The 21,485-nt window shown below is 63.1% G+C and overlaps 2 protein-coding genes and 1 long non-coding RNA gene across 16 annotated transcripts in view; 1 reads left to right on the forward strand and 2 right to left on the reverse strand.

The window, feature by feature from the left end:
* Positions 1-4,339: 4,339 nt before the first annotated feature.
* On the reverse strand, positions 4,340-13,538 carry TBX2 (T-box transcription factor 2). Its single transcript, XM_036340249.1, has 7 exons — positions 12,829-13,538; positions 11,493-11,760; positions 10,406-10,552; positions 9,197-9,273; positions 8,937-9,100; positions 7,887-8,515; positions 4,340-5,728 (listed from the first exon to the last, which is right to left on the reverse strand). Exons 1-7 carry the CDS (start codon positions 13,221-13,223, stop codon positions 5,279-5,281), a joined length of 2,130 nt encoding a protein of 709 aa, XP_036196142.1. The 5' UTR covers positions 13,224-13,538; the 3' UTR covers positions 4,340-5,278.
* LOC118671660 overlaps positions 13,045-21,485 on the forward strand; it is a 28,520-nt gene continuing 20,079 nt past the window's right edge. For 2 of the 3 annotated variants that reach the window (XR_004972805.1, XR_004972806.1), the window contains exon 1: positions 13,045-13,184. This is a non-coding gene — a long non-coding RNA (uncharacterized LOC118671660). Of the gene's footprint in view, positions 13,185-13,785; positions 14,120-21,485 lie in introns of those variants that run through there. The other variant, XR_004972804.1, reaches the window with a different exon arrangement.
* The window catches only part of BCAS3 (BCAS3 microtubule associated cell migration factor), a 473,254-nt gene continuing 472,132 nt past the window's right edge, over positions 20,364-21,485 (reverse strand). For all 12 annotated transcript variants that reach the window (XM_036340232.1, XM_036340231.1, XM_036340238.1 and 9 more), the window contains one exon: positions 20,364-21,157. In XM_036340232.1, the coding sequence (XP_036196125.1) occupies positions 21,121-21,157 (37 nt within the window). In that variant the 3' untranslated portion in view covers positions 20,364-21,120. The remainder of the gene's footprint in view (positions 21,158-21,485) is intronic.

A 21,485-nucleotide genomic window follows, 5' to 3' on the forward strand; every position in this document is an offset into this window, starting at 1 on the left:
TTGACCTGTACCTCTCCCCCGTGCTTCAGCAACTATTAAACAACCACAGGTGTGGTCCTACCCTGCGGTCCACACCGAAGGGGAAGGAGCTGGAAGCCTAGTGCACGGAGGACACCTGGCTGGGTCCACACACAAAGCTGGTGACGGCTGCAGTGGAGATGACGGAAGCTGGGTGGACCGGGCTGCTTTCTAGCTGCGCACCTTTCGTCCACAGTGACGGAGATGATCTGCAAAAAGGCCACTGCTCATCTGGGAACCCTGAGGGTCAGCTGGAATCAGGCTTCCAAACCACGCCCCCAATCAAACTAGCAATCAGACCCGGGCCTCACACCCCGGCTCCCCACTCAAACCTGACCCAGGTCTTGGGGTGGCGTGTAACCCAAGGGAGATTCGCATGCTCTCCCCATTCCCCACCACCTGCCCCTGGAGCAATGCAGACCCCAAGGCTCTCCAAGACTCTGGACCCTTGGTGGCCAACCGACCACAGGTGAGCAGCGCCCAGGGCTTGACCTTGGAGACCCGGTGGGGGAGGTGAGAAGCTCCTCAGCCTCCTATCGCAGCACCCCGCACCTCTGACTGGGCCCTTAGGCCAGAGCAGTTCCTCTGGCGGGGGTGGGGGTGGGGGTGGGTGTGGGTGTGGGTGTTGCTCCAAGCCCACAGCCCGGCTTCTGAGAAGCCAGGAAGGCCGAATTAGGCACCCTGCCGCCCCCTCCATGAAAGGGATTGTGAGGACCCCAAGCCCAGCAGCAGGGCACAGAGAAAGCGTGCCTGGCCGTGTTTGCAGCCGGGGCCCCTGGGGCCTCGCAGCTCAGGGCGTTGGCACCGCAGGGGAGCACAAGGAGAAGGAGCCTTGGGCGCTCCTGTCCACGCGTCTGCAGCCCGGTCCAGAGCCCCATTCGGGCCGGCGGAGGGCCTCCGTCCCTCGGCTGCCTATGCGGTCCCTAGGCCTGGATCTACGTCAGTCTGTGGGTTTGTCTCTGTGCCCATCTGGCTGTGGGTCTCTCTGGCCACCTCCCGCTCTCCCTGGGCGGGCTGTCCGGCCGCCGCCCGCCGCCCGCCCCTGGTCTGGAGCGCCATCTCGTGGGCACGTGGAGAGTTGCCGCGGCCCGCGGCCAGGCCAGCTGCAGGTTAGCTCCTGGCCAGGAGCTGGGGAGGGTCCCGAGAGGAGGGCGGGGAAAACAGGGGCGGCCAGCGGCTGTGGGAACCCGGTGATTGAGGGGTGGGTGAGGGGTGGGGCGAGTGATCTGCGCCTCCAGAGAGCCCAAAAGGAGCGCCAAGGGAAAAATCAACGCATCCAGGGCGGGGTGACCAGTGCACTCCCCAGGGCGCCTCCCCCCCCCCCCGCCCCCTGCCCCGTCCCTCCGGGGAGAGCCCAGAGAGCACCCAGAGCTCAGGATCCTTTCTCTTTGCCCCTTCCCCGGGCCGCGGGCCTCCCCTCTGCTGCCCAGTCCCTGGAGCACGGAGCGCTCAGCTCCTGGCTGGACCCTGCCTGCTCCAAACTTTGGGATGAGGAGCGTGAAGGAGGCGACGGAGTGGGATTGGTTTTGGGGTACTTGCCAAAGGTGGGGAGGAGGGCAGGCTCAGAGTTTAAACCTTGGTCTCACAGAGACTGCGTCTCTCGAACCGTCCTAGGCCCGGGAATTTGGGATGGCTGGTTCGAGCTGGCTGTTCACCCGTGGGTGTCCCGGTGTCACCAAGCTACATGCGCCCTCTGGCTCACGGGGTGTCCTGCGTGAGCGTTCGCATTACGCTGGGCAGATGGCCCCAGTTGCGCGCCCTTCCGTAGGACAGGGCCAGCTACTCGATTCCTCCGCCGCAGCATTTGTTTGCGGGGTGGAGGGTGGGAGAGGAAGGAATGGCTTCAAAGCTCGGGACACTCGGATTAACCGAAGGGGAAATGAGGTCCTCGAGGTCTCGAAATCCTTGCAGCCTAGCCGCTGGGGGGGTCCCACGGAGCCTCTACACCCACACCCCCAGGCACAGGTCACAATCTGCACAGTATCGCTGGTGCACAGTCTATACGCACAATCCCCTCGGGCCGCACGGCCCGAAGCACAGGGCCCCGCTGTGACACATCACACTCCCAACCGTCTCAGCGACCCCGTCACCCCAAACGAGCCCTCTGCGCACGGCCTCGAGCTGGCGATTCTGCCGTCCAGGGCCCCGGGGCCAGGCCCTAACGGGTTAAGGAGGCGTCGGGGCACCGGAGCGGCGGGACGCGAGGAGCCTGGGCTAATTGGCAACCCCGGGAACAAAGAGGGCTGAAAGGGGTGGCTTAATTGGGCCAGGAAGCGGCCTGGCCTTTGTCTGGGGCTAGGCCCCGCCGGCCGCGCGGTTCCCGCACCGAACTCAGACTCGCAGCTGTGACCCAGCGGAGCGTTGCGGGAGCGACTCCAGGAGGCCGGGAAACGGGGAACAAGTCCGCAAACTGCGCGGGGCTGGGGGCCTCTGGGTTCTCCCGCAACGACGCCGCCCCGCCCCGCCCCGGCAGCGCCCCTCCCGGGGCCCCGGTCGGTGCTTCCCCCTGGTGTCCGCAGCGCGCTCCGCAGGCTGCTGTGAACCGCAGCCTCTCTCCACTCCTCGACGTGCAGCCGGCGAGAAACTCCTGGGAAGGCAAGCGCGCTCCTGCTGCTCTTTGAGTCTTGGAAGCTTTTTTTTTTTCCTTCCCCAAAGCCCCGTCGAATAAGTACACTGTCGATGAGGGATTCTATTGGGCTGAGAAAGGGGTCTCAGGCCGTCCTTGGGCTGCCCCATTCGCTGTTCCGTCCGCCCCAAGGTCAGAGGCCGGGGCGCTGGAGCCCACTCTGGGGGCTGGGACAGACTTCAGCGCCCGCCACTCGTTCACTGGCCGGGGCCCTAGCAAGGTCAGCGTGGTCAGGGGCTGGCTCCCTCCCTGGAAAAGGCGGCATCGTTCTCTTTCCCGGCAAATGTGTTGGCCCAAGAAGATGTCCTGGGAGCTGGGAGGCCCAGATACTGTCAGTTCCACCTCCACCTCCACCCTTTCTCCGTATCACCGTCCCTGGTGTCCCTGGCGGGGTGAGGGCCAGTGCCCGCCGCCCTCCAAAGTCCCAGGGCGTCCCAGATCCCTAAGGCTTAAAGAGGGGGGAACGGGGACTTTAGATGAAGAGATCAGACCGATGGTTGGCAGAGGGGGGAGCGCGGGAGGACGGCGTGAACATGGTGAAGGGATTAAGAAGTACAAACTTGTAGGATGCGAAGTGCGGCATAGGGAAGGAATACAGTCAGTACTGTTGTGGTAACTACGGATGGTGCCAGGTGGATACTTGAAATATCGGGAAACCACTTTGTGAAGTATGATTGCGGAACCACTATGCTGTACACCTGAAACTAATAGGAAATCGTATTGAATGTAAAAAAAAAGTCACAAAAAATAAAGAAAAAATGAGGAGAGAACTGGGGTCTCAATGACGGAGAGACCACGGGGGCGGGGATTGAGGGAGAGATGGGCGGTCCAGCTCCTCCCCCTCCCACTGCCGGTATCTGGGGCCGCAGAGACGGGTTGGCTGGGCGAAGAGCAGAAGGTGCAGCCCTGGCCAGCTCGCGGGATGGGGGCAGGAGGCAGCTGTCCCTGCAGGAGTGTCTGGGGAAGGACCGGTCTCACGGAGACCGACACAGCGGGACTCGCAGAGAAGTTCCCTGACGGGTCCATTGTTGTCCGGGGGAAACTGAGGCAGGAAAGGAATAGCCTATTGACCCACACGCCCCACACCGCCCAGAGGGTCAGAGAAGTTACACGGGACAACTGTCAGGCTAAACGTTGCCACTGGAGCCAACAGCCCTGGCACGGAATGTTTCTTTTTGAGGCTCCGGAGATGGAGGTGGAGAAGAGTTCTAGGGTCTGCGGTATTTGGGGGACCACGGCCAAACCTCTCCCCGGAGGAGAGAGAGGGACCCCCCGCCTACCAGCCCCACCTACCCAGAAGCGCTAAAAGGGGTTGCGGTCCCACTAGGGTGCCCCAGAGAGGGAGCCGGGAGGCCGCCGAGTGGGTGGGGCGCCGGACAGAGGCGAGCGGCCAGCAGAGGGAGCCCGGCCCCCGGCCTGGGACGCCGTGCGCGCTGGGAGCGCCGGGGGCTCCCGGCTCCAGGCGGCTCCGCGCGGCGCCCGCCAGCCCAGCCCCAGCCCCGCGCGTGGCCCGCGCCGGCGCCGCCCGGCTTCGCAGCTCCGCCCGCGCCCGGGCCCCGCTGCCGCCCCGGGGCTGCAGCTGCCGCCGAGCCGGGCGCCCAGCCTTTGGCCTCCGCCTCCAGCCCCTCCTGGCTCCCCAGCCGCGCCCCAGCCCCCGCGGACCACAGAGCGCACAGCGCCGCCGTTCACTTCGCATTGTAGCGTTTTATTGTTTTCTCGCGTTTTATTTTCTCTCGTTTTGTTTTTTTTGTTGTTGTTGTTTCATCTCGCTCCGGAGAGAAAAGTGAAAACCTGAGGTGGAGCCCGCGGGCCAGGCGAGCAAAGCCGGGGTGGAGGGGCCGAGGGGCCGGGGGTGGGAGCTCTTCCGGGGGCGGGGCCTCCGGCCGCCGAGGACCCCCCAGCCCTGTACAACATAGATGCTCACGTCAAATGAGAAAAATTAAATGCTATGAGTTCATCTCTACATAGTATGTACACAGCAATGTACACCTTTGAATAAATTAATACCAATTTGCATATTCTGGGAATCTTAAAGCATATTTACACAAATTACCATTTATTTCATAAATATCTTTCTTTTCCCCCTGGGGACTCAAGGCAGAGTGCCACTCCCTCCGCTGGCCCAGGGTGGCAGGGGCTCCTGGCTCTCGGGGGAAGGGGTGCAAGGACGAAAAGGAACGGCCCCTCCCAGCTCCCGTCTACACTGCCTTCCGTCTTCACGGGCCCAGCACCCCGCAGCCCAGGTTTGCAGGCGGTCCGGGCAGGAGGCCAGGCCTCCGGGATTCCCTCGGAAGTCCCCACACTCACCCCTGCACCCTCTGGCTCCTGAAGAGACCGCTGGGCTGGGGGTGAGGTCTCCCCACCGCGCGGGAGGACCCGGACAATGGCCCCGACGACTGGAGCGAACCTGGACCGAGTCCAGGGCTCCACGGCACCTGCGATCCCGGAGCGGGGCTCCCTGCGAGGGCCAGGGACGCGGCCCAGCCCCCGCTGGCTGGGGGGGCTCTATTCCGGCTGCTGCAGCCGGGTTTGCTCCTTTCTTTAAATAAATACCCATTCTGTGCCGCGCAGGTCCCCAGCAGCAGGAGCAGGCAGCCCGGGAGGCCAGCGTGGCGGCGGAGCGGCCGGGCGCCGTCACTTGGGCGACTCCCTGCCGGGGGAGAGGGCTCGCTGGCTCTCCAGCCCACTCACCAGTCTCTGGATGCTCTGCAGTTCACTGGCCGCCTCTTTGGCGGAGCCGCTGGGCGACAGGGCGCCGCGGGGCTGGGCTCCCACTTTGCGGAGAGCCAGCTCCGGCAGCGGGCTGGGCTCCCGGCTGCCGCCGGTCGCCTTGGAGCCCTCCGCCGCCAGCCCAGCGGCGAGGAGACTCGCGCTGGGCGGGATGGTGACTGGGATCTGGTAGGGGCTGAAGCGCAGGCGGGGCCGGGCACTGCCCAGAAAGGGGCTCCGGGAGAGGGAACCAGCGGCGGCAGCGGCAGCGGCGGCGGCGCTGGTGGCCGGTAGAGCGGAGGCGGCGGCCGCGGCGGCGGCCATGTAGGTGTAGGGGTAGGGGAAGAGGCCTCCGAAAGTGGGCATTGGGATTCCCTGGAAGAAAAGGAACAACACAGAGGTTAGGCATCCCGCCTGAGGTGTCTGAGGGTGAGCTGGGTGCTGGGGGTGGTGCTACAACGAGGACTCCTTCCCCACTGTTTCAGGACTAGAAGGCTGGAGCTCACATAACTATACCCCCAAGCAGCACAGTCAGGCATGAGCCTAGGCCCATGGCCAAACCCAGTTAGAAGGGGAGCTCACTTCAAGTTGACACAAAGGCCTAGCGCCACGCTCTGTGCCAGTCGGCATAAGGTTAGGACATTCCAGGCCGCCGCACTGGCCTAGGCAAAGGCCGAGAGGGAGGAAACAGGGCAGGCGTGGGTCCAGGTGGCAAGCAGGCGGCTGTGGTTGTCTTGGGGAGTTCTGCTCACTTGGAACAGCGTCCTCCCCAGCCCTGCTCTGTGCAGGTGCCCCACAGGGTGGAGGAAGCACAGGCATGGGGGGAGGAGCTCTGTGAAGTCTCCCTCTGCCTGCCCACCTGCTCAGAGGTCTCCGCCTGGGCGGGGAGGAGGGTACAGGTGCCAATCAGTTTATAAACTGGCCTGAATATTCCATAAAGAACTCCTGGCGGCACCTCAGTGGCAGCTGAGGAAGGAATGCAGTCTTTGCCTGTGGAAAGCACAGTAGCCAGGAAACCTTGGATAAACACCACCTGAGTCCACGAGGCCCGACTTTTGGATTATGTGACCTTTGAAATAATGGCTCCCTCCCCAGAGTCTGTGGGTACAGGGAGGAGGGCAGGGAGCGGACTGTGCTGGGCTGCTAGGGAGACACAGGCCTGGCTCAGGCGGGAAGAAAAAAAGAAGTAGCTTAGTCAGAAATGAAAAAATACCCTTCCTAGAAGGTCAAGCCCTACTAGGCACTCGGACCTGGCATTCCAAGTTGGGAGGAGGGAGGTTGGCATCAGCTCTCCTCACTTGGCTCTACCTGATGGCCAGGAGTGGGCTACCCTGGTTCGGGTACTTAACTCCTAGCCCTGTACCAAGGGATGCCTCCCCGAGTGCTGGGTATTCTCACCCCGGCCTTGCACCTGTTGACCAGGCTGTGTGTAGAAGCCGTGACTTCCCCAGGACCTCTATGATGCCCGTGCTTGTCACCAGAATTTGTCTGGGGAGGACGCATTCACATACATGCAGAACCAAGGGTTCAGATCCCAACTCCAGGCCCTGAACTCTATTTTCCAGATGCTTCCTTGCCAGCTCAGAGCCCTAGGTATGTGATGTTAGTGCCTCAAGCACTCCCCCACCCCACTAAGCTGTTTAAAACCTATTTCAGCATCTCCTCCCCCACTTTAAAAAATATTTGCTTCTGAACCAAAGGAGCCTTCTCAGACCCGAACTCCTATTTTCCTTCCCGTTAGATATGATCTCAAGGGTTCAATTTGCCAGAAACCTCAGAGGGGATAAAATGAATGAAGAGAATCCAAATCTTTCCACAGGGAATATTCCACCCAAGCAACCAAAGAGGCCGCACTCCTCATCGGATCTCCTTATTCTGCTGTTGGCCACAATTTAATAAACTCTCCCCTGGGAGCTCAGAATTTCAACCTGGGCCTGGGGAACCGAGCTCCTCTTCCCCGAGATGTGTGGCTGGGGAGTTTGGAGACCCAAGATGGGATCAGGAACTCCCCTGTCCTTGGTCAGGTCAGAGGACTTCCTGGAGGCCTGGAAAACACACCTGGAGGTGGGTCGTTTGGTGGTCAATTGTCCAGAAAATATTGGACAATATTTTCCTACTCGCTTTGTCCAGCCACCTTGGCCTTTCAGGGACTGACAGGGAGCCAAGGGTCTTTGTTACCAAGGAAAATGTCCGGAGGCCAAGAAAGTGGACTTTCCAAAAGCCAGGTGCAGCCCCAGTCTGTCAGAACAGGAAGAATCGAATGGGTGCTTCATTTTATTGTTATTATAGGGAAGGAAACGGGTCCAGAGAGGGTCAGGGACTTGCCCAAGGTCACACAGGAGTTGGAGGAGCACCCTGGCCAGACCCTGGACCTATAGTCTTGGTATCCCTGAACTAGGTGTCCTAAAGAGTGTATATCAGGTCTTCCCAGGAGTCCTTGCCCACCACAGCACCCTCAAGCCCTATGCCCACCCCAGCCACCCACATTGCTTCTCCTCCCTTCATTGCGATGCCACCAGATCACAGGCCTTACCTGAGATGCCAGCATGTGCTGGGAGAGGTGGAATGGGAAGGGTGCGGCGGCGGTGCTTGCTGCACTGACCGTGGGGCCCAGCCCGCTTGCGTCCAGCCCGGTGGTGGCCCCTGGCCCGCCATTGCCACCGCCTGCCACCGAGGCCAGCAGGTGACCCATGCCCATGGCGGAGAAGGCTCCAGGGCCCATGGCGAACTGTCCCGGGTGCAGAAAGAGCGGCTGGCCGGCCCCCAGTGGCCCGAAAAACTGCTGCCCGTGCAGATGGCCGGAGAAAGCCAGTCCCGGGAGGTGGCCGGTGCCCAGGGGGGACGCACTGTCTGTCTGTACCACCAGCGGTGCCAGGCTGGGCTCCTTGCCCTCACCCGCCTCCTTGCGCCCCTCGTCCTTCCTCCTGGCTTCCGCCCGCTCCTTCTCTAGGCTCCGCAGACCAAAGGGGCTGTCCCCGCCACTCTCCGCCGGCTCCTTGCCCCTCTCCGGGCTGCGCCGCTCCCGGCTGCGCTCAGGTTCGGTCAAGCGAGGGGGGCTGCTGCCGTCCAGGGCCGGGCTGCGACCCAGCGCAGGTCCCGCGCGCTCCTCGCTCAGCCTCTCGGGTTCTGGGTCGCTGTCTGCGGCGAACGACTTGTCCTCGGCTGCAGGGGACAGAGGACACGCGGGGTGACAGGGGCCAGGAACAGACAACGTGGAGGGCTCTCCCGCGCCTGGGCGGGTCCGAGAGACTTGGAAAGCCTGCTGTCTGGGAGAGCAAGTGGACGGCTTCTAGACCCTCGTCGGGCAAGGGGCAGGGGAAGGTCGCCTAATCCAGGACCCCACGCACAGGGGAGACCTGAGCCTGTAGCTCCCTTTCCCGCCAGAGTCACGGCGCCGGGACCTAGGCGGAGTCCAGCGGGATCTGGGGCTACAGGGACCGTTCTCCTGGGGGCGTCCAAACCCCAGACGCTTCCCTGGGCCCAAGGCTACCCTGACTCGGAGCAAAGAGCCAGCCTGCGCTCTGAGGAAACCCTCCCTGTCCCCTGCCCCCACCTCCGGTCGGCTCTACCACCCGACCCTCACCTCGGGTCCGGTGCAGGCGGAGGGGACTCGGGGCCGCCCCCGGGGACGGCGGCGGTTCCCGCGCGGGGGGAGGGTCGCAGGACGAGGCGTCGGACTCGGCGCCGTCGCGCTCGGCCTTGCAGTGCTCTTCGTACAAGCGCAGCGAGGGCAGCGTCAGCTGCTTCCTGGGACGGGCAGAGGGAGCGGGTCAGAAGGAGCGCACCCACCCCCACGTCCTGCTCCTGCGCACCCACCGCGGACGGGTCCCACGCACCCCTCACCTTTTCTCCCTCCTGCCGTTCCCGGTGTCCCGGAAGCCCTTGGCAAACGGGTTGTTGTCGATCTTCAGCTGTGTGATCTGCGGGGACCGAGAGGGCGGTGCCAGGTCAGGCCGAGGCTCTTGCCGCCTGGCCTGGGGCGCTCACAGGGGAGCCGGGGAGTGTCCACCTGATACCCTCCCGCCCGGGACCTGCAGCCCTGAGCCCAGAGGCGAGGTGTGGCGGGCTGGCGGGCCTCTCAGAAAGCGACAGGGTCTCTCCTCCTCCGAAGTATTCGAGGAAGAATCGCTCAACTTGCACACACAGGCCCAGAGCCGTGCGCACAGAGCGGAATGTGTCCCGGCTCGCCGACCCGCAAGCAGGCCCCGGCGCGCACACGCCCGCACCTGAGCAGGCGCGCGGGCCGCGGGTCCATAGAAGACAAGTCACACTCACGGCCCCGCACACGCAAGCGCACACAGACACAGCAAGTGCCCGCAGAGCAAACAAGGAAACACGCGTCCACACGCCCCAAATGGTGCACGCATGCCTGAGCGTACACATCGGTTCACAGGTTCACAAAGACAGGAGGACGGTCAGGACACTCGGACACTCTTGTTCACCGGGGAGTTAGACACACAGAACGGACGTAACGGGGTGGTGCTTTGCCCCTTTAGAAAGAGGGAATAGGAAAGCAGAAAGCGGGGCGGGGTGGGGGTGGGGGCCTTTGGCTTGAAGGAAACATCTCTAAGCACCTCCCAAGTGGTCCGGGGCCTGGACTGGCCTCAAGGTGGTGGCTTTGGGGGCTGTCACCTGTCCCGATCTCTGGCTACCCCGGGAGAGTGGAAACTGTGCCCCAGGTTCTTAGCCTTGAGAGCGCCTGGGCACATTGCCTAGGGCCGCTCTCTCTTCATTTAAATTCCCATCCGGGAGCCAAGAAAAAAACGAATGAAATGTAAAATTGTCAGCGGGGCCCAGTCTCTGCTAATTGCTAAGTAAACATCCCCACCCCAAGAGAGCGCCCAGCTGTTGCGAGCCCCAGGGAGCCTGTACCTACGTGCTGTGGACTCGGGAGGGAGCCTGGGGGGTTTCGGTGGGCACTGCGCTCACAGACGACAGACTTGGCGCTGGGGAGTGGGCTGGGAGGGAGCGAGGCGGAGCGGGGGATGTAAGTGGAGTGTTGGAGCCTGTGTGGGGGCTTGGGTGCAGGGGCTGCCGGCCGCCCACCCGCACCTTGTCGTTCTGGTAGGCAGTGACGGCGATGAAGTCGGTCTCAGGGAACACGTAGGTGCGGAACGTGCTGTAGGGCAGCTTTAGGATGTCGTTGGCTCTCACGATGTGGAAGCGCGGCTGGTACTTGTGCATGGAGTTCAGGATGGTCTGCGGGGAGGGTGCGGGTCAGACGGCGGCCCCCAGCCTTCTGCGGAGCATTTCCACCCTCTGGGGACCCCCCTCTTTAAAGTTCTGTCTCTCACGCGATTCTGCTCTCCCTACTCCCCCCTCACCTCCCTTTGCTATTTTTTCCTGTGTTTTTCCCCCCTGCTCTTTTTTCTCATTTATAATTCTTTTCAGTCTATTTTCTTTATAACAGTTTCTCTCTCTTTCTCTCTCCATTTGAAAATATTTACCTGAGGTGAAAACAGAAATGAAACAGCATAAAAACCCTTCACAATGCCACTTTAACTCCTCTTCCTAAGCTCATTGCTAAGCCCAAGAAAACCCACGGAGAGAAGATTGGGAACGTGGAGGCCTCACCAGCTGCCCTAACTACGAATAGGCAGTCCCCCTGCCCCATGAACTCCCCCTCCATTAGCCGCCGGGCTCAGGCGGAAGCAGAGAGAACCCCCAAACTCCCTCCTCCCGGTCTTCATCCGACAGTGGGGAGAGGGAGGGGGTCTCAGGGAGGGCATGGAAGCGCTGATTTAACTGTTAAATCTCCTAGTTTGGGCGAGGAAAGGTGGAAAAAAGCTGAGGTCATGGGCAGGTCTTCCAAGCTCAACACCTAAAGACCAGCGGCTGCAGAACAGCACCTGCATCCCACTGGCCTCCAGGAAGGGCTTTTCGAAGGCCTGACCCAAGCCCAGATTGTGAGCAGCCTGGAACTTACCCGCCCCCAACCTGCCATTCCCCAGGCTCACAGAGCGGAGCCTCTGGGTCCAGGCCCAGCCGGCAGAAACCACAGGGCAAGAGACCTGCAGGGGCACCCCGGGATTCTGCCAGCGCTCCCCTCTGGGGAAGGTGCCTGCCTCTCGCTGGAACCCTGGGCTGGGTGCTAGGTGCTGTCTCCAGACCCCCATCCCCAAGCCGGCCCCACACTCACGAAGCCGTGTTTGTCGGAGATGTTGTTCGTCAGCTTCAGCTTGTGAAAGGCCACGGGCTTGGCCATCCACTGCTCCCCTGTGGCCGGGCTGTCCGGGTGGATGTACATGCGTTTGGGCATCTCCGGGTCGGCCTTGCCGGCCACCATCCAGCGCGAGTTATGGAATTTGTACCGGCAATCGTCCGCGGCCACGATGTCCATCAGCAGGATGTACTTGGCCTTCTTGTCCAGACCGCTGACGCGCACCTTGAAGGGAGGGAACATCCGCCTGCGAGGAAGGGAAAGGGGAAGACGCCGTGGGACCCAGCTCTGTGTCCCTGGACTTACACACCGCGGCCTGGAGCCCCGAATCTGGGTTTCCCTCCGGTCGCTGTTCTGCCCCCTGACTGCTGCCTGGGAAACCCCACCTGTGGTTGTTACCCGTGGAAAATCCCATTTCTTGTTAGCCCCTAGGTTCGGGTCTGGGAACCCTCTTTCACCCTCATCTGAGAGGAAAGCCCATGTCCAGGCAAGAAATCCAGACCCTCTGAAAACACAGTCACTTCTCCCGCTTCTCCCTGGAGTCGTTCAGGGGGTGCCCACTTGGGACAGAAGCTCCCAGGAATGCATCCAGAGGGTGTTTGTCTGGGGAACTGGGTTTCAGTGCCCAACAAGGACCCTGACCCTGAAGTCCCAGGGAAGAGGGCAGCCTGCGGCCTGGGCTGTGGCTGAGTGGAAAGGCGGAGGGGTTGGGGACTGCAGCTCCCTTTTGGCTTGAAGGCCTGGGGCCGTGTGTGTCCACAGCTCCTGGCTCCTAGGCCCCGAGGAGGCTCCGGGCCGGGTCAGGGCTGCCTGCGGCTGGGCTGGCTCCGCGGTCGCTGTCGGGACCCGAGCGGTCAGGTCGGGAGGAACCAGCGGGCCAGCCTGGATCTAGCAGGGTGCGGGTGCCATGCTGGGCTCCAGGATCGGAAGAAAGTCCGGGAGACGCCGGGTCTCCCCGAGCTCTAAGCCAGACTGGGAGGCAGGAGAGCAAGGCCGCGGGGCTAAGTTGCAGCCGAGACCTCCGAGACCCGCCGGGGCCGAGCCGCGGGCCTCCTCCGCCGTGGGACGCAGAAGGGTTGGAACTATTCTTTAGGAGCACGTTTTCGTTTTACTTCATTCGGGAGAATTCGATGTTTTAGTTCTTAAAATACCGTTCGGTGCCAAATGAGAAAAGTCACTTGGTTGTCTGTGGAGCTCCGCATGGCGCCGGCCCGAGCCGGGAGCGCCGGGCGGCAGGCTCGGCGCAGGCGGGTGCTGTCGGGTCCCCCAGCCCGCCCGCCCGCCCGCGCGCCCCCCGGCCAGCGGGCCGCCCTACCTCCCGGACTTGGTGATGACCATCTCGGTGCCCAGCTTGTGGAACTGGTCCCACAGCTCTTTGGCTTCCAGCGTCACCTTGGGGTCGTCCTCCACCTCGTCCTCGGGCTCCAGGCTCTTAAGCGAGCGTAGATGCGCGGCGGGCGGGTGCGGGCCGAGTGCCGAGACGTGCAGCCCCGCCTCGGCCGCCGCTGCCGCTGCCGCCGCCGCCGCCGCCGCCCCCGCCAGGCCCGGGTCGGGCAGAGGCTTGGCCAGCGCGCCGGGCGGCAGTGCGAGCGCGGGGAAGAAGGAGGGCTGCGCTGCCGCCAGGAAGGCGGACATGGGGAAGTCGGCCGGCCGCGGCGCGTGGAACGGATGGTAAGCCATGGCGCTGGCCGCCAGCGCCGGCTCTCTCATCGGGACATCCGGCCCAGGCGCCGGGGGGCCGGGGCCGGGGGCGCGGGGCTCGGACCCCCGGCCCGGGCGGCGGCGCGCGAGTTGGAAGGGCGACCCGGGTGGCGAGCGCGGCGGCGGCTCCTCCCGCTCCCCGTCCGGCGCGCAGCGAGGGGCGCGGGGCTCTGAGCGCGGGGGTGGCGGGGGCTCTGCGCGGGGCTGGGCTGGGCTGGCCCGCTCCGGCGCCGGTGACCACGCGCGACTGGTTAGATCTTGTCGTGATCTCTGGGAAACTGTGACTATCTCACATGTCCTGCCCTGCTCGGATCCCCTGCGCTAACGAGCCAGGCCCCCCTTGATTGCTGATTTTACGCTTTTTGGACCAATTGTGGGTCTCCGGGGGCGGGGTTTTGACAGCTCAGGCCAAGCTCCGGCCGGGAGGGGGGGGCCGGGGAGAAGGTGTCGGAAGCCTCAGCAGTAAGAAAACATGTCAACAGAATAAAATATTAACCAATGACGGGCCAGCGGGCCCTGAGACCCCTCCCCCTGCCCCGGCCCCCACCCCGCGCCCGAGCCCGAGGCCGCCCGCGCCCGTACAGGGAGCGCGGCTGGCGGATCCGACCCGCCTCACGGGCTTGAGACGAGGGGCGCCCAGGTCTCAGGGCCCTGAGAAAGGACCCCCAGCCGCTCGCCGGCCCCAAGTGCAAAGCATTGACATGGCCCCGAGAGGAGAGAGGGCGCCCTCCGCCTGCGTGCGGCTGCCTGGACGCTCTGGCCCGCTCCACAGCTTGGCCTCCGACCCCGCTCCCGGCCGCGGCGCCGCCCGGGGCCCCTGCACTCCGGAGGGAGGCTGCGGGTGCTGGAAAGAGAGGCCGGTGGGCGGGCGAGGTCCCGGAGTGGAACCCAAGTGGCGGGAGCCGGTGAGTGGAGCCGTGGCAGAGCTGGTGGGGCCGGCGCGGGCGGGAGCGGGACGCGCGGCCTTGCCCTCCGGAAACGCGGGGACCCCTTAGCCCGCGCCTCCGGTCGCTGGAGGACTCAGGAGGAACTTGGAGTTTGGGCCAGCCCGGAACTTAGCAGGTCTGCGTCCGGACCCAGCCCTGGGCCCTCCGAGGGCGGGCGTTCTCGGGGCCAGGAAGGGAGCGCACCTTTCGCCCAGCACAAGGCGGCCAATCCCGGCCCCCGATTCTTGACCCGAAACCCAACTCATTTTCGCCGCATCCGGTACTGGAGACAAAAGTCTCCATCATCCTCAACACAGGCATCCTCCATCCACTCTCCGCCACTTTCCCCCAAGTCCAGGAGTGCGGAGCAGTGGGGTCCAAATGTGGGCGCGCACCTGTGGTTGATCACTCTCCTCCGGGTGGCAAAACGCACGTGTTCAACCACAGGTGCGCGCCAACAGTCCGGTTTTCCGGCAGCCCCCGTGTTCCCCCACCCCGCGATGCGTGTGTGTGAGTGTGTTACGCCCTGTGTGATGGTGCCCTCTGTGCGCAGCGGGAGCAGCACCTTGAGGCGCGCTTCTAGAGAGTGAAGCGGCCACACACCTGCCTGGAATCACGCCTGGGCGCCAGCACTCAGACTGATTCCCGGTAAGGACGAGACGGACACCTGCCCGCACAACCAATGCAAGTGCGGGTGAGTGCGGCGGGCACAGGCCCAGTGCCCGCACGGTGGGCGCGTACAGCCCACACCCAGCAGTGTCCAGGCAGCCTGGCCCGTCATCTGCGGCGCACACCCAATCTCAGTGCACCTGGCTGGCTGCTGCGCACTTGGATCTGGGATGGAAAGCCCTCTCGTCCCTAGCATTTGGGTTCAGGACCGCCAGAGCTGTTGGACCTCCGCGACCGTTTTTCTGTTTTCCCAGCCGGCCCTGGTGCTCCCGGAACTCCCCTACCCAGCATTCAAAGGGGCGCCGCTCCCACACCCCTCACTTAGATCCTCTTTTCTGTCCAGAACGAATCTTCGACTCCGCGCTGTGCAGTCTACGCAGCCGGGGCAGGATCCGTTGCAGCTTTGAACAGGGAAAGCCCTGCTGGGTCCATCTTGGGCAGGATGTGGCCCTCGGGAGGGATGTGTGTGCACAGGTTCTCGCCATCCGCGAGGTGCCAGATGGTAGCCAAGGCAGCGGAGCTTGGCCGGGACCCAGGGAAGGGCCTGGAAACCCGTGAATCCATTTGCAAAGTCGTGTATGTGCAAGTGCGTTCGTACTTGTAAGAATGTGTGTACACCTAGCTGTGTGCAATGTGGACATTTTCCTGGGGAAGGTCCGTAGCTTGTCCAGGGTTCAAGGCCCAGAGAGTTTGGCCTGGATTATTTGCTCAAGAGACCCGGCGGCGACAATGCAGCGGCTGCATTTGGGGACCAGGCCCCCACCTGGCCACAGGAACTGGACCACGGACCAGCCCTCCGGCGGCCGCAGGCTTTTTCTGGGCCCCTGGCTCCGCAGTCTGTCCTGTCCTGTCGTCTGTCCTGTCCCACCCTCCCGCAACGAACCCGACGTTTTGCTACAGCCACTCTCAAGAGTCTGAATCTACACCCTCCTCCCCTCGCCAAACTCTCCAGAGAGGACTGTCCTTGGCGCCTCGAAAAGCCGCGCTGGGGAGGCTCAGGCGGCCCCGTGCGTGCGGCTCTTTGCGGCGCCCCCGCCCGCTCGGCCCCTCCCTCACCTGGGTCTACCCCTCTTCTCGGCCGGGGGAACTGGAGCCTCTGGGGGGTCCCCAGGGCTGAGAGTGCGTGTCTCTTTAAGAGGCCCCGGGGGGCGCCTTGCGAGCCGCCCAGGGCTGGAGGGGGAGGGCATGGGCGGGGGCGGCTGGCGCCAGGCGGCCCAGGCTCCACAACAAAGCTCCGGCCCCTGTCACTTCGCATCGGCCCGGCCCCGCAGACGGGCGGGGGACGCGCGCTCAGCAGCCCCTCCCTCTCCCAAGTCCTCCGGGCCGGCGTCGGGCGGGCGCGGGCTCCCGGCCTGGGTCCCCGCGCGCGCTCCGTGCGCCCTGCGCTCCCGCAATAAGGAAACCCGCAAGGACCGCCTGGGCAGGCTGGTGCCGCGGTCCCGAGCCCGGCTGGGCTTCCCGCCAGTCCTGGGCCCCTTCACCTTCTGTGAGGTCAAGGGCCACTGCTAGGACCTGCCCCAAAGACCCAGTCGCCGCCTGTGTCTTAATCTGTGCGACTGGGCGTGGATCTGCGAGCCCTGCCTGGATGGCTTGGGGGTGTCTGGTGGGGAGGAGCGGGGACCGGCTTCGGGGCTGGTGTGAGTGCGCAGTCGTGTAGGATTGTGCCCAGGCCAGGCTTGGGTGGTGGGGGTGGCCCCTGCGTGTCAGCACAGTGGAGTGCTGTCTGGGTCTCAGCGGGTTGTGAGTGTTTGGCTGTGGGCGGACACACAGAGTTGCTTCCCATCCCCGGTTTCGAGGCCGTATCCGCGCCTCCCCGAGCCGTGGCGCCAGCCAGCCCCGTTTAGCGCCCGGCCTGGCTCCCCCGCGGTCCCGGGTCTGGCTGGGGTGGGGGCCGAGGCCTCCTTGACCCCGGCCCGCAGCGGCCCGGCCTGTCCCGTCCACTTAGACAAATTGCAGCTGACAGGCGCGTAGTCTCCCTGGAGTCGCCGCCCGCCCGTCGCCTCCCTCCCGACCCAATTACCCGGTGCAGGGTTGGGCCAAGTGGCTGGGATGTGCGGGGGGCTGGGGGAGGGGGGGGAGAGCAGGAGGCGCGACCTCTTCCCGGGTTAGTGCGTGGGCAGCCACGGCCTGCGTGTGCCAGGACCCGATCGTCCAGGCGGAGGTGAAGGCGAAGCCCCGCCCGGCCCAGGACAGGACAGACCTGGCCCTCGAGGGGTGTCGTTCTGCACCTGAGCTGGCCACCGAGGACATGTCCCTGCGGCACTTTGGGGATCTGAAGCCTCGGAGTGTTGGGGATCCCCTACCCCTGGGAGCTCCAGACCATTCGCTGCTCTGGGGTTGAGGCCCGTGGGTCCCAGATGTCGGGAGTCGGCAACAGTGAGGTGCACCTCTGTGAAGCTGCACGTGCATGGGCGTGGTCACGTGTCCGGGTGTCGGGTCCGGGTGTCCCGGACCGCGGCAGCGTGAGCAGGCCACGCTGCTTCGTGGCTGGAGAAAGGGGGCGCAGCGCAGGGAGGACCCTAGGACCAGCCCACCTGCCCGGAGAGAGGGCGGGCTGGTCTGCGCTGCGAGCTCCTCACCAGGCTCTTGATTCGCTTTTGGAAATGCTTTCGCTGGGAGCTGGGGGCCTGGATTCCCTGGGCAGCGCACCGCAATGTTGGCTGCCACGGCGCCGCATCCGCCCTCCCGCTCCCGCTGAAGAGTACCTGGCCTGTCCCTCCCATTGGCCTCCGGGGCCTCGAAACACCCTTTAGCCTTTTTGACCTACAGTTTCCTCTTTGCCTGCTTTGGCCTCCTTGCTCCTATCAGCAGGGATAGGAGCTGATAGGAGCTCCCCCTCCCCCTCCCCCTCCTTCACAGATGAAAACCCTGAAGCCCAGCGGAGCAGTAATTTACCTGAGGCCACACAGCTACCAGTGGGAGACCCTGGGAGCTTAAAGGAGAGTGAGGTTGGCCCCAGCTAGTTTGGCTCGGTGCATAGAGCCCCCGGACTGAAGGGTCCTGCGTTTGATTCCCTTCCAGGGCACCTACCTAGATTGCAGGCTCAATCCCAGGCCCTGGTGGTGGTGGGGGGGCCCTATGGGAGGCAGCCAATCGATGCGGTTCTCTGTCTCTCCCCTTCCCTTGCACTCCCTCTAAAAAATCAATGGAAATACCCTCAAGTGAGGATTAACAGCAACAACAAGCTAGGCTGGAATTCACTTCCTCGGTGCTGGTATCACTGCTGTCCCGGTAGCTACTCCTGCTCATACCCGAAGGCAGTACTGAGACTCCAGGGCGCCACCCTCAGGCTGGGTTCTTGCTTTAAAGACCAGACATACAAGAATGTTCTCCTCTTTGCCCTGGAGTTTCCAGCTCTAAATCGGCAGGAAGGAGGCTGCCTTCCCTATCACACCAGGACAAAGAGCAGCTCCAAAGTCCGTCAGGGCCAGGGCCCTGGCCCTGCCCGGGTGGCTCGGTTGGTTGGAGTACCCTCCTGCACACCGAAAGGTTGGTTTAGGTTTTGCGGAGCAGAGGGAGGGGGCTTGTACAGGAGGCAACTGATGTTTCTCTCCTCTCTCCAAAATCAATAAACATATCCTCGGCCGAGGAGCTGGAAGCTCTTGGGGCTAGGCGGATGGGGGTGATGAGACTCAGAGTCTTGGATCTTGTGGGGGCACAGGTCAGCTCAGAATGGGGCCCTCATGTGAGGCAGCAAGGAGCAGATAGGCACCAGCAGGTTAGCTGTGTGACTTGGTGACCTTGGGCAAGCCCTGGCCTTCTCTGGGGCTTAGGCGTCCTTGCAAAATGAGGACCAAATAGTGCTCTTGTAGGTACCTTCTAGTTAGAGAGTCTCTGAGCTGTGAAAATCAGAAAAGTCGGCACCGAGAAGCCATTTCCAGTCCCAGACGGCAGCTGCCTGCCTCCACTTGCTTCCTGGGGAGCTGGCAGTCGTGTTTGACAGATCGCCATGTGCACCCCACGTTGCCTCAGGACCCTGGCTCTTTCTCAGATCAATCCCAGACAGTGCCCTCTCTCCTTGAGCTGCCCCCCAGCTCCCACCAGCCTCCTCAAAGGCCAGGAAGGTATTTTTTCCTCCATCACACTGAGAGAACATCCATAGTAATTTGTCCGTTGAGCAGGTAGTGCTGTGAGAATCAGGGAGGTCACGTGGCTTCCTCAAGGTCACGGGGTCAGGCCACAATGAGATGCATGTTCTGATTGCCTCCTAGGTAATGCCACCTGGAGGTCTGCTGGGGCTGAGGCAGAGGTTGCCTTAGGTGTTCTCTCCAGAGACGAGGAGGCTGCTGTTCCATGGCCATGGGCAGTAAGGTCCCCCACCCTGGAGCCCAGCTCTCACTTCCAGCTGATTACAGGCTGTGGCAGGGTCCATAACCTCCCCAATTAGTCAGGGGCCAGGCCCAAGGCCTCTCTGATAACCTGAGCTCCAGTGGCAGCCGCCATGGGGCCAGCTTATCTGGCCTCTCTTATCCTCCCCCTCCCCCCACATACTCAAAGAGTTGCCCTGGCTGTGAGCAGATGAATAACCAGATTGTCCTGCAAGCTCAGCCGGCAAGTCCAGCCCTACACCCACCACTTTCCCTGACTGGAGGAGGCCACAGCTGCTTTGCACCCCGTGGAGGGAAAGGGCTGAGCCAGGGAGGACTCCTGACTCCAAGTTCCCTTGGAGAGCGCTCCTGGCTCTCCATCTTGGCCCCATCCATAGGGTGGGTTCTCAGGGGCTCACCCTTCCTAGAGCTCTGGACTCCCCCCTCCCCCTCCCGCCCAGGGCCCAGGGATAGAATACACAGGTAGCCTCGTGGCAGCCCTCCCCCAACACCCTGTTAACTGAAACACTGTTCTGGCTCTGGGTGGAGGCTGTGCCCAACACATCAATGTCTCAAAACGGGGAAAAGCTGCTGCCCCTTCGGCAGCCCCCGCTGGCTGTGCCCAGGCCCCTGACCTGCCCTATGCTTCCTCTGCCATGTGATTTCTCACCCTGCAGGTTCCCAGGCAGAAGGGACTGGCTCCAGCCACCCTATGTGGGGCCAAGTACTCAGCTTCCAGAACCTAGTGTGATTCAGGTCCTCCTTCTCCTAACATGCCCAACTGATCTCTTCTTGGGTGCTAGGGCTGGAGAGGGTGCCTGTGAAGGGGGCAGGGGCTCCAGGAGTTGGATGGGAAGGCCTGATTGTGGCTATTACGTTAAACTTCACCCCAAACCACACCGGCTCATTAGGTTTCCTTCGATCCTCCCAGGCCTCTCTGGGGTCTAGAGAAGTGGGGACTAGGGCTAGTATTATCCTTTCTGCTTAGCACCCCTTTTTGCTCCCCCTGCTCCTACCACAGACAGGGAGTGTCAGGCCTGTGATGGCCCCAGAACTCACTGGTTCTGCTAACAGGAAGGAAGGTTGGAGAATGGATTTAAATCAGGCCCCACCCAAATTCTATTCTCCTCCCTATTCCCTCCATGCACATGTCAGGCCAGGGGTGTTGGGAGCAGGGACACAGGGTCAGGCCTGGGACTCTGCTTGGCGCTTGGCGAGGACCCTGCCCCCAGCAGCTCGGGTGGACACCAGTTGCAGCATGATTTATTGGAAAGACGTGCACTTTTGACAGGGTCTCAGGAACCACCGTTTCCTTCACCGAACAGTTCAGGACCAGTGTAAAAGGGCTTATAGACAAGAAAGACAAATCCTTCCCATGAGCCAAAGGGAAGAGGAGGAGGGCTTCTCCTTCCTTTCTCCTTCCCTGATACTCTGGGCCTCCATTCACCCCATTCCAGAGGGAAGTTGACCAAGGGAAGCTGGGCAGTGTAAGCCACAGCCAGGAGCGGGCTGGGGCTGGCGGTCAGGGTCGAAATGCCTGGCCAGGCCGTACATCCTCTCCCCACCCAGGCCCCCCGCTCCCCCCACCCCGGGTTAGAAAATACAAAAGCGGATCCAATGCCGGACATCATGTGCAAACAGGAGGGGGCGGCGCTTCTGCAGTCTCTTTCGGCCACAGCCCTGCTGACGGGGTCAGAGGGCACGGAGGTGGTTTGGATAGGGGTCTCTTCTCCATCGGCCTCGGGGTGGGGTGGGGAGGGGGCTGTTGTCACTAAGCTTGGGGAAGGTGGTTGGTGAAAGAGGAGCAGAGACTGAAGGGGAGAGTCCGAGGGGGGCTTCTCCTTCCTCCAGTAGGTGAGTGGGCCGGCCAGTCGGAAGCAGGTAGCTGGTACCTAGGAGAAGCTGGTAGGGAAGAGGCTGAGGGGCTGGCTCTCATTGGTGGGCAGCGGAGATCGGTAGCCATCAAAGTTTCTTGGGATGCTGCCGCTGGTAGAACCCGAGCTGTTACTCAGAGTCTCGATGCTTCCCTCTCGCTGAAGTTCTGCAAGACAAGGAGAGGGCCAGGCCCGGTCAGTGCGGTCTGGGGATGGGGTCGGGCTCACTCGGGGCTGGGCTGCTTGTCTGGAGGCGCCCAGCTGGGTCCATTTCCATCCTTCTGCAGGGGATCCCCGCATGCTCCCCAGATGGACAGGTGGCAGCTCGGGTCACAGGGAGGCTCCGCGGAGGAGGGAGGCTCAGCTCCCTTGGCTGGTGGGTTCCAGTTGTTCCCTTGTGGGACCCCTTTAGGCCAGAAGTACGACCACCCTGACGATTGGTCTGGACCACACCGCGGACGTGTGCCCACGCCGGCACACACACTCATGCACAGC

The sequence above is a fragment of the Myotis myotis genome, unplaced genomic scaffold (assembly GCF_014108235.1).
Source record: "Myotis myotis isolate mMyoMyo1 unplaced genomic scaffold, mMyoMyo1.p scaffold_m19_p_17, whole genome shotgun sequence".
NCBI lineage: Eukaryota > Metazoa > Chordata > Mammalia > Chiroptera > Vespertilionidae > Myotis > Myotis myotis.